Here is a 16250-nt window from a genome sequence, read left to right on the forward strand (position 1 = left end):
ATCTGTCAGCCCACTGCTCTGTTGTGGATCTCTGTATCTGATTCCATCAGTTGCTGGATGAAGGTTCTATGATGACAATTAAGGTGGTCATCAGTCTGATTACAGAGGCAGGCCAGTTCAGGTACCCTTTCCACTATTGCTTAGGGTCTTAGCTGGAGTCATCCATGTGGATTCCTGGGAATTTCCCTAGTGTCAGGCTTCTTACTAGCCCCACAATGGCTCCCTCAATCAAGATATTGCTTTCCTTGCTCTCCCTCTCTGTCCTTCCCCCATCTCATCCAACTTCATGTTCCCAATCTCATGTTCTTCTCCTCCTATCCCCTTCACCTCTCCTCCTCCTCTTCCATCCTCCCTTCTCACCCCCACCCCCACACTCTCAATTTTCTCAGGAGATCTTGTCTATTTCCCCTTCCCAAGGGATCCATGTATCTTTCTCTTAGGGTTCTCCTTGTTACCTAGCTTCTCTGGGGTCATGGACTATAGGCTGGTTATTCTTTGTTTTGCATCTAATAAACACTTATGAGGGTGTACATACTATGTTTGTCTTTCTTGGTCTGGGTTGCCTCACTCAGGATGATTTTTTTTCTAGTTCCATTCATTTGCCTTCAAATTTCAAGATGGTATTGTTCTTTACCGCTGAGTAGTACTCCATTGTGTAAATGTACCACATTTTCTTTATCCACTCTTCAGTTGAGGGGCATCTAGGTTTTTTCAGGTTCTGGCTATTACAAATAATACTACTATAAACATAGTTGAGCACATGTGTTTGTAGTATGATTGAGCATCCTTTGGGTATATGTCCAAGAGTGATATTGCTGGGTCTTGACTTAGGTTGACTCCCAGTTTTCTGAGAAACCACCATACTGATTTCCAAAGTGGTTGTACAGTTTGCACTCCCACCAGCAATGGAGGAATGTTCCCCTTACTCCATATCTTCTCCAGCATAAGTTGTCATTAGTGATTTTTATCTTAGTTATTCTGACTGGTGTAAGATGGTATCTCAGAGTCATTTTGATTTGCATTTCTCTGATGGTTAAGGATGTTGAGCAATTCCTTAAATGTCTTTCAGACATTTGAAATTCTTCTCTTGAGAATTCTGTTTAGATCTGTATCCCATTTTTAAATTGGATCATTTGGTGTTTTGATGTACAGAATCTTGAATTCCTTATATATTTTGGAGATCAGTCCTCTGTCTGATGTGTGGTTGGTAAAGATATTTTCCTATTCAGCAGATTGCCGTTTTGTCTTATTGTCTATGTTCTTTGCTTTACAGAAGCTTCTCAGTTTCAGGAGGTCCCATTTATTGTTGCTCTCAGTGTCTGTGCTACTGGTGTTATATTTAGAAAGTGGTCTCCAGTGCCAATGCGTTCAAGTGTGCTTCCCACTTTCTCTTCTATGAGGGTCAGTGTGGTTGGTTTTATGTTGAAGTCTTTGATCCATTTGGACTTAAGTTTTGTGCATGGGGATAGGTATGGATCTATTTGCATTCTTCAACATGTTGACATCCAGTTGCACTAGCACCATTTCTTGAAGATGCTTTCTTTTTTCCATAGTATAATTTTAGTTTCTTTGTTAAAAATCATGTGTTCATAGGTGTGTGGATTACTATCAGGCTCTTCTATTTGATTTCATTGATCCACCTGTCTAGTTTTATGCCAATTCCAAGTTGTTTTCATAGCTCTGTAATAGAGCTTGATGTCAGGGATGGTGATGCCTCCGGTAGATTGCTTTAGCTATCCTGGGTATTTTATTTTTCCATATGAAGTTGAGTACTATTCTTCCAGGGTCTGTGAAGAATTGTGTTGGGATTTTGATGAGGATTGCATTGAATCTATAGATTACTTTTTGTAGGATTGCCATTTTTATTATGTTGATCCTACCTATCCAAGAGCATGGGAGATCTTTCCATTTTCTTCAGTCTTCTTCAAGTTCTTTCTTCAAAGACTTAAAATTCTTGTCATATGTCTTTTACATCTTTAGGTAGTGTTATCCCAAGATATTTTATGTTTTTTGTGGTTATTATAAATGATGATGTTTCTCTGATTTTCTTCTCAGCCCCTTTATCATTTGTATATAGGCAGACTACTAATTTTTTGAGTTGATCTTATAACATGCCATATTACTGGAGGTGTTTATAAGCTGTCGGGGGTTGAATTTTTGGGGTCACTTATGTATACTATCATATCATCTGCAAATAGTGAAAGTTTGACTCTTTTCCTTCCAATTTGTATCCCCTTGGTCTCCTTTTGTTGTTTTATTGCTCTAGCTAGAACTTCAAGCACTATGTTGAAGAGATATGGAGAGAGTGGACAGCCTTGTCTTGTTCCTGATTTTAGTGGGATCACTTTGAGTTTCTCTCCATTTAATTTGATGCTGACTGCTGGCTTGTTATATATTGCTTTTATTATGTTTAGATATTATCTTTGTATCTCTGAGGAAATCTAGAGAATCATTAGGTCATACTTCAGAAATGTGTACTCCACAAAACTGGAGAAATCTAAAATAAATAGACAATTTTCTGGATAGGTACAACATACCAAAATTAAATAAAGACCAGATGAACAATTTAAATTGGCCCATAACCCCTAAGGAAATAGAAGCAGTCATCAAAAGTTTCCCAACCAAAAAAAAAAAAAAAAAGCCCAGGGCCTGACAGTTTCCATGTAGAATTCTACCAGAACTTCAAAGAAGAGCTAATACCTATACTCCTCAAATTGTTCCACATAATAGAAACAGAAGGAACATTGCCAAACTCCTCTATTTACAAGGTTACAGTTACTCTGATGCCCAAACCACATAAAGACTCAGCTAAGAAAGAGAACTACAGACCGATCTCCCTTATGAACATTGTTGCAAAATTACACAATAAAATCCTGGCAAATGGAATCCAAGAACACACACACAAAAAATCATCCACTATGATCAAGTTGACTTCATTCCAGAGAAGCATATGGTTCAACATATGAAAATCTATCAATGTAATCTACCATATAAATAAACTGAAAAAAAACATGATTATCTCATTAGAAGCTGAAAAGCACTGAACAAAACCCAGCACCCTTTCATGTAAAGTAGATTTTATCACCTATCGTTTACAGAGAAGCATTTCTTCCCAGGTATTAATGACCATTAAAGTCAGCCCAGATTTTGTTATAAATCAAGCTGTGATCCATCTGTCTGGGTAAGCCTGAGGCTCTACATATTTACCACGCTCCCAAATAATGTCGTTAGCCCCTTCCTCCGTTCCAATGAAGAAGGCCTTGGTCTCTATACTGGATAGTAGACAACTAGAAGACACTCCAAACTGGTACCCAGCCACTCTGGTTCTGTCTAGATTTCACTAAGTGATTTATCTGCCTATGTTGTGCGTGGCAGTGGAAGAGGGCATCTCAAGCTATTGGGGCCATTGCAGTCTCTCTGTAACATGGGTTTACTTTCCCTGCTTGGAGTCTTCAATAATGCATTGCCCTCTTCCAGCCAAAGGATTTTCTCCTTCTTCAGCAACATCACAGTGGCTTTACTATGAGTCCAAATCCACTAGGCTCTGAGGAATTGTCACTTGAATAAACCTTTACAGATTTCACAGATTCAGAGAAAGGGTTGTAGCTGTCCAACCCATGGCCCATATACCACTTGGAGCCAAGGATAGCTATGGAGGCAGTCTAGCATAGAATACAAATTTATGCAAAACATTGAGGGGTGTGTGTGTGTGTGTGTGTGTATGTGGGAACACACACACACACCCATGCCAGAGATCAACACCAGGCATCTTTGCTCTCTGCTTTATTTTTGAGACGGGAACTCTCACTGAACCTAGGGCTTGCTGTTTTAACTAGAATAGCTGGCCAGTAAGCCCTAGAGATCACCCACCTTTGCACCCCACCTCCCAGCAAACGCCACCACACCCAGCTTCGTGTGTAGATGCTGACATCCAAATTTGGGTGCTCATGCTTCAAAGCAAGAACTTCACATGCTGAGCTGTCTCCTCAGCCTTATAGTATAGTGATATTTTATTTATGTGTTAATAAATAAAATTTTCCTGAAAATCAGGGGGTAAAACTAAGCCACTAGAGGCCAGGCCATGGTGGCACACACCTTTAATCCTAGAATTTGGGAGACAGAGACATATGGATCTCTGTGAGTTCAAGGTTACTCTGAGCTACACAACCACAGTGCAGAAACAGATCCAGGTGGTGGAGGCTCACACCTTTAACCCCAGTAACAGAGAGTCACAGCCTTTAAGCCTAGCACTAGAGAGGAATATAAGATGGGAAGAGACAGAGGCTTAGGGCTCAGTCTGCAGTCACCCAGCCTTGGTAAAGGTTAAGACTTCTCTAGTGAGTTAACTGTTTTGCTTTTCTGAGCTTCAGCTTGAACCCCAATATCTGTCTCTGGGTTTTATTATTCATGCTACACTATGGCGAGATTTTCTTTAAATATCTTGACTGCTTGGTTCTTAAGCATAAACTTCATAGATGGCACCATGCCATGTCACAGTATCGGGAGGTTAGAGAAGCTGTAAGAACTGGTGAAAACAGGAAGAAACATTGGAGGATGAGAGAAATGTCCCTTTGGCAAGCCTGGCACTAAAAACTGCAGGGTTACATATTGCAGTGGAGAGCCGTGGGTAGAGAACAGGGAAGTGACAGAGCTGAGACCAGTTTCGGTTCAGTAATTTACACTAATGACTAAAGAGGCAGCTTGAACTCCAAATTTCAGACTGGAAACATTAACATCCTAGAATAATCATTACTAATGTTGTTGATCATTTTCAAATGGTCAGTTAATATCTGAACTACTCCCTAGAGCACAGCTGTCCTGTAACAGGAGGAGTGGCTGCCGTGTATTGAGTTACCATGGGAACGTGCAACCCTGACAAACATTATGTGTGTATTAGATATAACATTGTCTCCCATGAGCTATTAAACAACATCCACTAACAGAATTAAATATCTTTTAGAACACAGCCAGGAGGGCTTGGTGGGAAGTAACTGAGGCCCCAAGTTCATTCTCTGAGAGCCAACTATTTCTGTTGCTGTGATGGAATCCTTGAGTTTGGGTAACTTTGGAAAGGAAGCGGTGTTAGCTCATAGTCCTGGTCATCCAAGTGGATGTCACTGGCATCAGCTCAGCTCTGGTTAGGCTCCTGCAACAGATAGAGCCATGGTAAACGAACATGTGTGGGAGAAAGAGATCACCTCATGCGGCAGATTCAGAGAGCCACTCGGGAGTCAGGCTCACTCATGACAACTTGCTCTTTGAAGATCTATTTCAGCGGCTCGGCAGAAAAAGGGATTGCCCTACAGGTGTGGAGTTTTGAATTCTATCCCCGGAACACATGTTTAAAAAGCAGCCCTGGGGAGAACTGGGAAGGTGAATCAGCAGCTAAGTGCACTGTTTGCTCTTGCAGAGTACCCGGGTTCAATACCCAGCACCCATATGGTGGACCACAACCATCCATAACTCCAATTCTGAGGGAGCTGATGCCCATTTCTTACTTCTGGTCATGCATATGGTAAACAAACAAACAGGCAGGTGTACTTTATGCATACACATAAAATAAAACAAGTAAAAAATGTTAAACCAAACATGGTTACATATATATTTAGATTACAATACTGGGAAGGCAGAGATCCTGGGGTTTGGTAGCCAGACAGACAGACAGACAGACAGACAGACAGACAGACAGCCTCAACTACATAGTGAGCTCCAGGCTAGGGAGAGGCCCTAGCTCAAAAAGCAAGGTGGAGAGCATCTGGGGAATAATGCCTGAAGTTGGCCTCTGGTTTCCACATGCACACACACAGAGAAATATGCACACGCACACACACACACACACACACACACACACACACACACACACACAAAACTATCTGAGGACCCCAGAGAGCCACTTTATTCCCTTCTGAAGGCAGTGTCTCCAGTGACCTAAGCACCTGCCGTTAGGCTTCATCTCTTGAGAATTCACTAGTTTCCAGCATGGCCACACCGAGGACCAAGACCTTGGATACGTCAGTCCTTGGGCGACAAACCATAGCATGAGCTGTGTGGGGCAGTAGGGCAATGTCCTGAGCTCTCTCTGTATAATACCTCATGGAATTTGCTTTCTAGATAGTCAGGTAGTTGTGGGGTTTTCAGTGTGCAGTGATGTAGTGATGTAGACTAACTTTCCCAACTTCACAGTGAGTGGGGAGGCCATGATTAGACTCCAGTGACCAGCTTTTTCCTCCAGTCTGTGCTCTTGGCTGCACTTCCCGTCCCCAGACTGATGAAACCTGAGTTCTTCAAATGAAAAGATGGAAGTCATCCCAGCAGGGTGTGAGATGCTGAGGGAAACCAAAGTGGGGACTTTCTCAGATGGGCAATTGGCTGGGACTTTAGTAGATGGCTCTATGACCTGACGAGACTTGGAGCTCAATGCTCTTTAACTTAGCCATGTAGCCTCACAAAGTTTACTAAGCAGAACTGAATGAAGTCAGGGATCTTTATGTGTGCAACGAGGAGTATCCATCCGTGGGTCTTTATGTGCACGTCAAAGAGTATCCATCAATCCACACCTCCAGATCGACCCTCAGGTTTTGATTATATCTTTATAGCATCCGTGAATCTTCTCCAACTTCCAGGAATCCAACTCTGATGGATCATAGTGTCAACTTGTTGGGATCTAGGGTCACCTAGAGACAAAAGTCTAGGCACACCTGAGAGGGGATAATTGAGGTAGGGAAGAGCCACCTTAACTGTGGCATCACCATTCCATGAGCTGGGTTCCTGGACTAACTAAAAGGAGAATGTGAGCCAAGTACCAGCATTCCCTACTTTCTGCTCCCTGATTGCAGATGCAAGGCAGCCAGCTGCCCCAAGCTTCCCTGGCTGCCCTTCTCTGATGAGTTCTACCCTAGAACCAGGAGCCAATAAACTCCTTCTTCCTTCCACAAGCTGCTCTTACCAGGTGTCTGTCTTAGCACTAGAAGTAACTAATACACCCACTAACCCCATGACCTTTCTTGGTTCTTCTCCACAGGTTTGGCCGGAAGTTCTGTCTCTTGGTCACCATCCTCATCAATGCTACCTCTGGGGTTCTCATGTCAGTTTCTCCTAACTATGCCTGGATGTTGGTGTTTCGCTTTGTCCAGGGACTGGTCAGCAAAGCGGGCTGGTTAATCGGCTACATCCTGAGTAAGAAAGCTTGAGATACTGCTGGGTGCACATGGGGACTTTCAGTCAGGTGGAGCCTAGGCAGAAAGACAAGGCTGATTTTAATTCTCTACCCAAAGAATTTTTTAAATCACCCAGTCAATCCGTTCTGTTTTCCTGCTATCAACAGAAAACAATGAAGGCAGAATCAACACACTCCTCTTCAGAGTCCTGTTCAGACTTCTTAGAAAATTTGTTTTCCGGACCCTGGGGTATTATATAGAGACAAAGTCTAGGCTATACCAAACCTATTCAGGCAGGAGACGCCACAATAAGAGATGTGTAAGGGAATGTATTTCTGTACTTCATCTGTTCTAGTAAACCACTTGGACTTGTGCACAAGGATTAGTGAAGGACACGAGCATAGTGGTGGACCCTGGCTATTCAGCGAGAGCTAGAACCACCCAGGAGAAAGGCCTGGGCATGCCTGTAACAGATTACCTAGATTAGGCTTGCCCAGGTGGGAAGACCCATCCTTCCTCTGGGCAGCGCCTGAGCTGTCAGATCAGGGCTGGAGTTGACTCACTAGCAGCCAGTGGGACAATTAAAGTCCTTGAGGGGCAAAAGCACGCTTGAGTGCACAGCACAGTGTCTACTTAGCAGTTGTGAGAACCATCATCTAGTTCAGTCTGGAAATCTCCACCATCAGGTCCTTTCAGCTACATTTGGGAAGTGAGCCCTTTGGAATTAAGGGAATAAGACCAAAACTTTCATTGCACAAGAGGTAAATAGAACATGTGCTTACATTATTTTACCCAGTAGGAATCTGGGCAATTTCAGGGCAGAAAGAGAACATCATTTCTTCCAGAAAAGACAAATGAGAAATGATTGGTTGATGAAGGACTTAATGCATACCGCTATTCAACCACTAATTTGATTTCTAGAACACACTGAGTAGAATTCAATTATTCAGGTGTATATTTTGTCATTAACAGCAACCTCTTACCACTTGTTTCTTCTAAAGTCTGTGAATGTCCTTGGGTCACTGATGCCTGCCTGTGACTCCTCCCCAGCCCCACCCACATCCCCACATCTCCCAAGTCTCATCCAGGGCCCAGGACATTTTGAAAGATAGACAGTTGCATTAGTGGAAGACATGTACCATTTCGTTTAATTAAATCAGCCATTTTAAAATATTTTTAGATGGTTTACAGTAACATAGATAAAGGTTTAGTGTGTATGTCTGTTGGTTTAGAAAAAGATTAAAATCTTTAACAGGTTTGTGAGACATTTAAAGCAAAGACTGTGGCTTGTGGGACATGTGAAATTCCCATTCTAGCATGTTTGTTATATGAAAACAGCTCTAGCTGTTGACCAAGCACCATTCTGTTGACAGAGGTTTCTGTGCCACCCAGTCCTGAAGTCATTCAGACCCAAAAAACACACAGAGGTCTACATTAATTATAAACCGACTGACCTAGTATCTCAGGCTTCTTATTAATTCTATAACTTATATTAGCCCATAATTCTTGTCTGTGTTAGCCACATGGCTTGGTAGCTTATTCGGCAAGGCAATCACATCTTTTGTCCACTGTATCTGGGTCACAACAGCAGGATGAGCTTTCTTCTCCCAGAATTCTCCTGTTCTCATTGCCCTGTCTTTACTCCCTACCTGATCACCATGCCTATACTTCCTGCCTGGCTACTGTCCAATCAGCATTTTATTAAACAAGTACAAGAAACAAATCTTTACAGGGTAAAACCATTGTCCCACAGCACCTAGCTCCCTGCATACAGACCCACAGGTCTGTCATAATGCAGACATGGGGCCATAAATAAAGCTCCATCTGCAACGGTGGCTGGTAACTTGCTTCTCAAAGGATGTGACAAGTCTCATTGTATGTTTTCTACTTTCTAAGCCTTAGCTACTCCCACCACGAAGGTTTCAAAATAGATATATGTTTAACAACTCATTTGCAAAGTTCTTGAAAAATTTTAAACGAATTGTTTTGCAAGCTAGTACTAGCTGATCCCAGCCCTCCACAGCACTTCTAAGTCCTTTACATAAACAAAATTGAAAATTATTTATCTCTGTAAAAGAACAGCTTGCATGTAAATGCTCATTTATAGATGAAGCATCTACAACACAAGTTCAATTTTTAATTCATTTGTTCACGCCTTGAGTTTTCACTGCCTGGTTGATACAGAACAGAACCTTGCATTTGTGTAAAATATGATTACGTTCATCTTTAAAATTTTAAAATTATTTTTATTTTATTTTTATTTATGTGTATGCATGTGTGTATGCCACTCATGAGCAAGTACACATGGAGACCAGAAGATGGTGTCAGATCCCCTGAGACAAGAATTAGAGGTAGAGGTGGTTGTGAGTCACCTAACATAGGTGCTGGGAACTAAACACAGGTCTCTGCAAAAGCATTTTTTATCACTGTTTTTAATCACTGAACCGTCTCTCCAGGCCCTGAAATTCTCCTTTTGCTTTGCTATTTTTATTTTCATTTTTTATACAAAACCATGTATATAGTTCAGAATGGCTTTGAACTTAAAGGAATCCTCCTGCCTTGCCTCTGCCTCCCAAGTACTAGAATTACAGGCATGAGGTACATGCCTAATGTTATTCTCTACGTCAAACAGTTTTGCTCATTTTGCTAATGTGGTTCAGTTAATGCAAGTCTATAATTAATACAATAGCAATATGTGCAACAAAAATGGCCACCACTACACACACACACACACACACACACACACACATGCCTGCACACACAAACATTTTAAATTGCTCAGAGAGCTGTGCAGAAAATCCTATATTAAACCTGTATTTCTGAGCTGGGCGTTTGTGGTTGGAAGACAGTTTTAGCTCATCTTGCTGAGCACACAGATTCTTTTCTGTAGTTACAGAATTTGTTGGTCTGGGCTATCGCAGAACAGTGGGGATTTTCTACCAAGTCGCCTTCACCTTCGGGCTCCTGATACTGGCAGGAGTGGCCTATGCTCTTCCCCACTGGAGATGGCTGCAGTTCGCTGTGACTCTGCCCAACTTCTGCTTCCTGCTCTATTTCTGGTGAGTCTGCTGGGAATGAAAAGAAGATGCCTTTAAATAATCTAGTTTCTCCCTTCCCCACGAACACCCTGCTTGGGTATGACAAGGCTTCCATCGCTCTCCAGGGCTGTGTTATAGGAAGCCAATTCCGTCTGCTAAAATAAAACCTACAGAGTGCCTCACTCGAAATTCTATGTCCTTTAGCTTTGGGCAGAAGAATTCTGTGGCCTGTTTCTCTCATCTCATGTGATTTATTTGATGTTTTGCTGCCAGCAGCTGGAATCCAATTTGGATGGTAGGAAGAAGTCAACAGTATTGCCACTCATTATCCTGTTCCTCCTTTGCAAAAACTCTAAGATGGACAGGCAGAGTGGCAAATGATTACATCACTGCTTTCCCATAGGCGTGACCAAGGCAGACATCTCCCATCAATCATAACAGCAACTATGCCAAATAAGGCCAGCATGGCACTCCAGATAGACCATACGGAAAAATCAGAATTACCCAGGCTAGTAAAATATATTCATCATTCCTACCCAAGGGAAACACATACAGACCAGCATGGTGGTAAATAGTCTTTCACAAGAAAGAAGAAATTAGAAGCACTCTCTCTAGGTTATGAGTTGAGCTTTGGATATGTCAAATTTGAGATGCCAAAAGTGGCTTATGTATAGATATCCAGGACCAACAAAATATAAGGATTCAGAATTCAAGTAAATAGCATGTATGTCTTAGTTGCATAGGAGACAAATAGGATTGGTGAGAACATGTGAACAGAGATGGGAGATGAGAGAACGGGGCAGCTTCAAGTGCAGATGTAGGGACTCTGCAGGCAGGAGTTCTGGCCAACCTTCATCTGCCCTGAAACCTCTGTCAGTTACTTCCAGGCTTGGAGCCCCCACTCCCACCATCAGTAAACCCAAGGCTGCATTTCTGTAGATCAGGTGACACCAGGTTCTGTGGTGGCTTCCTGTCCCAAACATTCCCACAATAAGGCCCCAGTAATGACTGTCCAAATGTCACATGAACACAGATAGTCCTTATGTGTGCATCCAGAAAGCTGTAGAAAGAGTCCAAAGCTCACACATCTCAGCCTGGGTTGACCAGATTTTCCTCCCCTGATGTTCCTAGGAAAGCCTGGACCACCCACATGTTCCACCTGTAGGTTGTCCAGATTCCTACCTTTTCCCAAGCCCACAATTCTCGCAATTCCTACCTACCCCCCCTGCCCAGGCTCAGGCAGTGGCAGCCACTAGACCTTTTCATGGGCAACTAGGAAAATAGTCCTGCAGCATCTTAGTGTTGGCAACCTCTGAGCAGACCACACTCTGGGTCTCGGCCTTTCTCAACCAAGGAGTCACCATGGCCTTCTCCACGTGGCCCTTCTACAGAAAGATTCTTCCCAGGTGCCACCAGGCCCTACCTTTCCCAGAGCAGTGAGCCACCAAAGCTTCAAGCCCTTACGCCTTTAACCCTGTGTTCCCAGCCTTTCTAGCTTCTAGCGTGGCTAGCTGCCCATCCTCCTCCATCCTCACCTCCATTCACCCTGACCTTGACGGCTCTGAGCACTTCAAGACACCAGCTGGGACTTGCACGGGCTGCTTGAGCCTGCTAGGTCAGGATAGAGGGCCCTTGCTCAGAGCAGCACCCTAGGACTTGCCGGGGCTTCTTAAGCCTGCTAGGTCAAGCTCAAACCATCCAGTTCAGTTTCTGCATTATACCCACTACCTGACCTCAGAAGCTTACCTCATTTTTTATCAGTATGAAATATATTTTAAAAATCATGCAACATGGTATAATAACATGTAATGTATTATCTGTGATACATAGCTATATAATAATATATCAATTGTGTATGACATAATTTAATAATAATACGTGTGTGTGTCACATATACCCTTGTTTCCTTCCATGATGCTTTGTGACTCCCACCTCGATTTCTAATCTTAGTTCTCAGGTTTTTACAAAGCCCAGGCTCACCTGGAGGCCACTGCTCCTCATGGTGACCCAAGCTGCAAGCTCAGTCACACCCTGCTCAGCAGCTCACTTGCTGTTCAGGTTAGGAGTCTGAGGAGGGGGCCTGAAGGCTTCTTGGACACAGGCTGACAGCAAGTCAGTACCTAAGGGAGGACAGAGCCTCATGTGCTCCGTGCGGCAGCCTTGGCGTCCTAGGTAGATCCTGCTGAAACTCCCTGAGCAAGACGCCCCCAGAAACCCCTCCCCTGCCCTTACGCCCTAGGTGTATACCTGAATCTCCAAGATGGCTGATCTCCCAGAACAAAAATGCAAAAGCCATGAAGATAATTAAGCACATTGCTAAGAAAAATGGAAAATCAGTGCCAGCGTCTCTTCAGGTGAGTTGAGGCTTTGGGTGTCAGTAGGAGGATACAGAAAATATGCCATGTGTGCTAGCCATTGTGCCGGAGAGGTGTGGGGCCACCTCTGGCATTTTGGCCTTTCTGTGGGAAAATACAATAGAGTATTTCATATATAAGATTTGTTCTCCTTGGGAAAATAAACAGATGGCAAACATCAGACGTCAGACTCAAAAATAAACCAGATTTTCTTTCTTTTTTTTTTTTTTTGGAAAAACAGTCAGTGAAGGAGCTGTTTCTATCTTGTGCAGCTCAAAGTCTTGCTGGTTGCTCTGCCTCAGGGGTTTGTATTGATTCCTGCTTGTCCAGCTTCCCAGGGCAGGTTCTAGGTCCACACAGCAGAGTTCTGAACACAAATAATTCCATAGGATTATAAGCATTGGGGATATAGTCATGTGGTATGTGCTTCACATTTTGCCTATAGTCGATCTCATCAGTCTGAAACCTTTTCATCTGATGGGACTAGAAAGGAGAAATGGATTGTATTTTTAAAAGTTTGTCAAGGGTTGCTCTGTAGCTCATGCCTAGCACACATGAAGCCCTGGGTTCAATTCCCAGAGAGGCACAAAAGCTTTGCGTGTGTATGCCTAAACCTCCAGCACTTTGGAGGTCATGGAGGCAGGAGGCTCAGCAGTTGAAGTCATCTTTGGCTACACAGTGAGTTCAAGGCTAGCCTAGGCGGAAACTCTGTTTCAAAAGAAAATAAATAAAAAGAAAATGATGTCAAGATGTAAATAATTTCTGAATGAGAATGCAGCATGGGTTAGGTTAACAATGTGATATGACATTTTTACGTGATTTTGATACGAGAGACCGTGTGTGTTTGTGTGTGTGTGTGTGTGTGTGTGTGTGTGTGTGTGTGAAGGATGAAGAGGGGTTAGACCTGAAGTTGATGTCAGTGATCATCTTTGCTCACTCCTCTACCTTATTTACTCCTTGAGGCAAGTTCACTCAATCAAAGCCAGAGCACACTGATAAGGCTAGCCTTGTTAGCCACCTGCTCTGGGAATTACTGACCAGCAACCACACCCACCCAGCACATAGATGTTCTGGGGATTTCATGCTTGTATGGCAAGTGCTTTACCTGCCGGCCGTCTCCTCAGCCTCCCGGTGATTTATCCCTACTGAGCTCCAAGTGACCCTGGTGCTGGTCTCGGTGCCAAGGTCTCCAACCTGAGCTTCCTTCCTATTGGTCCAGATGGGCCACTCAGAACCACAGAGCCGGGTCTCTCCGTGGTACCCCAGTGTAACCTCACAAATCACATGCTGTGAGCAGCCTAACTGCTCCATGACCCGAGTCCTCTTCTATACAATGGAGTGAAAAACAGACCCTAACTTCTAGGGTAAAAACGAAATAAGACAGGGTGCTCCATGGAGTCCATGATGGACACTCAGTATTAACTGCAGCTGCTGCTCTCTTTAGGACCCAGAGGCCTCTTCTAACAGAAAACACCCTTCTTGTTCTCCTTAGAGCCTGAGAGCAGATGAGGATGCTGGCGAGAAACTGAACCCTTCATTCCTTGACTTGGTCAGAACCCCTCAGATAAGGAAACACACTTTGATCTTGATGTACAACTGGTAAGACGTCCCTTTGCTCTGACTTAAAATCCCTCCGCACTCATACGATGACGGTCACCCACGTAAATCCCTCCGCACTCATACGATGACGGTCACCCACGTAAATCCCTCCGCACTCATACGATGACGGTTACCCACGTAAATCCCTCCGCACTCATACGATGACGGTCACCCATGTAAATCCCTCCACGCCCATACGATGACGGTCACCCATGTAAATCCCTCCACGCCCATACGATGAAGGTCACCCACGTAAATCCCTCCACGCTCACATGATGACAGTCACCCATGTAAATCCCTCCATTCTCATATGCTGATGGTTACCCACATAAATCCCTCCACACTCATATGATGGCAGTCACCCACATTAAGGAGGGGAAGATGCATACCTTCCAATTATCACCTCTCCCAGCCTAGCATCAACAGAGGATGCTGATACGTAGCTCATGGAGAGCAGGTTTGACTAATAACATTGTCTCCAGACAACTGTGAATCCTGCTTGAGATCGGACAGAATTTCCAACAATTTAGGTCCGATCCTTATTCCTGCTGTTTTGTGCTGTGTATTTAGGTGGAGTGGCATTCTTTAGACTGACAATTACAAAAATGTAAAAGTATAAAGTATCAAAGTTCTAGAAAACTACATATTAAAGATGTACTCTGTCCTGCGGCATCTGATACTTAATATTTAATTATTTACATGAAAATAAATATGGGGCTGGAGAGATGGCTCAATGGTTAACACACTTGTGGTTCTTATAGGAGACACAGGTTCAGTTCCCGGCACCGCACTGCGGATCATGCTGCCTGTAACTCCAGTTTCAAGAGATCGGCAACCATGGGAGAGGGTGGGAGGGGAGGAAAATGTATAGTTCAATAGTTAAACAAAAACAATTTTAAAAAAGAGATTGGTCACCATCTTCTGGCCCCCTTAGCACCAGGCATACAAATAGTGAACTTACATGCAGGTGAGGCACCCATATACACAAACTGAAAATAAGTATTTTTAAAAATAAGCATGCATATCTGTATCATTAATATATAAATTTACTTTAATCTGAATAAATTTGAAAATTATGTAGAGATCAAAGAATTATTTTTAAATAATTTTATGATTATCAGTAAATATTGGATTTGTATGCCTATTTTATATACCTGTATACACAGTGTCATAAAAATTTCTTGGGTGAAAAGTAGTTGAGAGTATAAAAATATTTAAGTAGCCCTGGCTGTGGCCCAGCAACCAGTATGGTTTTTGTTTGTTTGAACACTTCAGGTGTTTCTAATACATAATCCAAAATGAGAAGTATTCATATAGATTATTTGACCCTGAGTACAGATCTCTACAGGTGTGCAGAGCTAGTAAGGAAAGGCCTCCCCCACCTTGTTTCCTGGGAGGGGAAAATAAACAAGCAAAGAAACACCCAGGGGTGTATGAGGAAGACAGCCCTGACTCTCCACAGCAGGGACCGGGCTTCTCAGGGCTGGCTGTACACGGCACTCTCAGGCTATGCACGTCAGTGTGAGAACCTCCATTCTGAGGTAGTCATCTCCCAACAGGGACCACTGCCCCTCACAATGGCTGCAGAAAATCTGCCCTCACTAGCAAAAGCCACACTTGTCACCGTCCTGCATGGCACAGGCAGCTTTGACCTTTGACCACGTTCCCCTTTCCCTCTCTGAATACTGACTCTTGCTTGACAGCCTCAGATTTTCCATTATTTTAGGTTAACAAAATTAGAAGCCCTCTCAGAAGGCTGGTTGTCTCCGGCCAGGGAGGAAACCTTTGAGAGTGAGGCTGCATGCATTGGGTCTTCAGGTTCACGACGTTTGAATTAAGTGGTCAAGTCTTTACACTCAAAATGCTTTTAGAAGCCCATAAAGAGGCTGGGAAGAGGCTCAGAGTAAACCACCACGCAAGCAGAGGACCTGAGCCTGGATCCCCAGCACCACATCAAAAGCTGAGTTTGAAGGCATGTACTTGCTATCCTAGTCCTGGGGAGGTGTAGACAGAAGGATCCCTGGGGCTTGATAGACAGATAGCCTAGAAAATCAGGGTCTCCAGGTTCAGTGAGAGACCCTATCTCAAAAAAATGAGGTGGA

The 16250-nt window shown here is 43.4% G+C and overlaps 1 protein-coding gene across 1 annotated transcript in view; it reads left to right on the forward strand.

The window, feature by feature from the left end:
• LOC119820989 (solute carrier family 22 member 2) overlaps positions 1-16250 on the forward strand; it is a 37700-nt gene that overhangs the window by 6972 nt on the left and 14478 nt on the right. The window contains exons 3-6 of the mRNA XM_038339770.1: positions 7022-7176; positions 10048-10216; positions 12435-12549; positions 14042-14148. Of these exons, the coding sequence (XP_038195698.1) occupies positions 7022-7176; positions 10048-10216; positions 12435-12549; positions 14042-14148 (546 nt within the window). The remainder of the gene's footprint in view (positions 1-7021; positions 7177-10047; positions 10217-12434; positions 12550-14041; positions 14149-16250) is intronic.

The sequence above is a fragment of the Arvicola amphibius genome, chromosome 8 (assembly GCF_903992535.2).
Source record: "Arvicola amphibius chromosome 8, mArvAmp1.2, whole genome shotgun sequence".
Lineage (NCBI taxonomy): Eukaryota > Metazoa > Chordata > Mammalia > Rodentia > Cricetidae > Arvicola > Arvicola amphibius.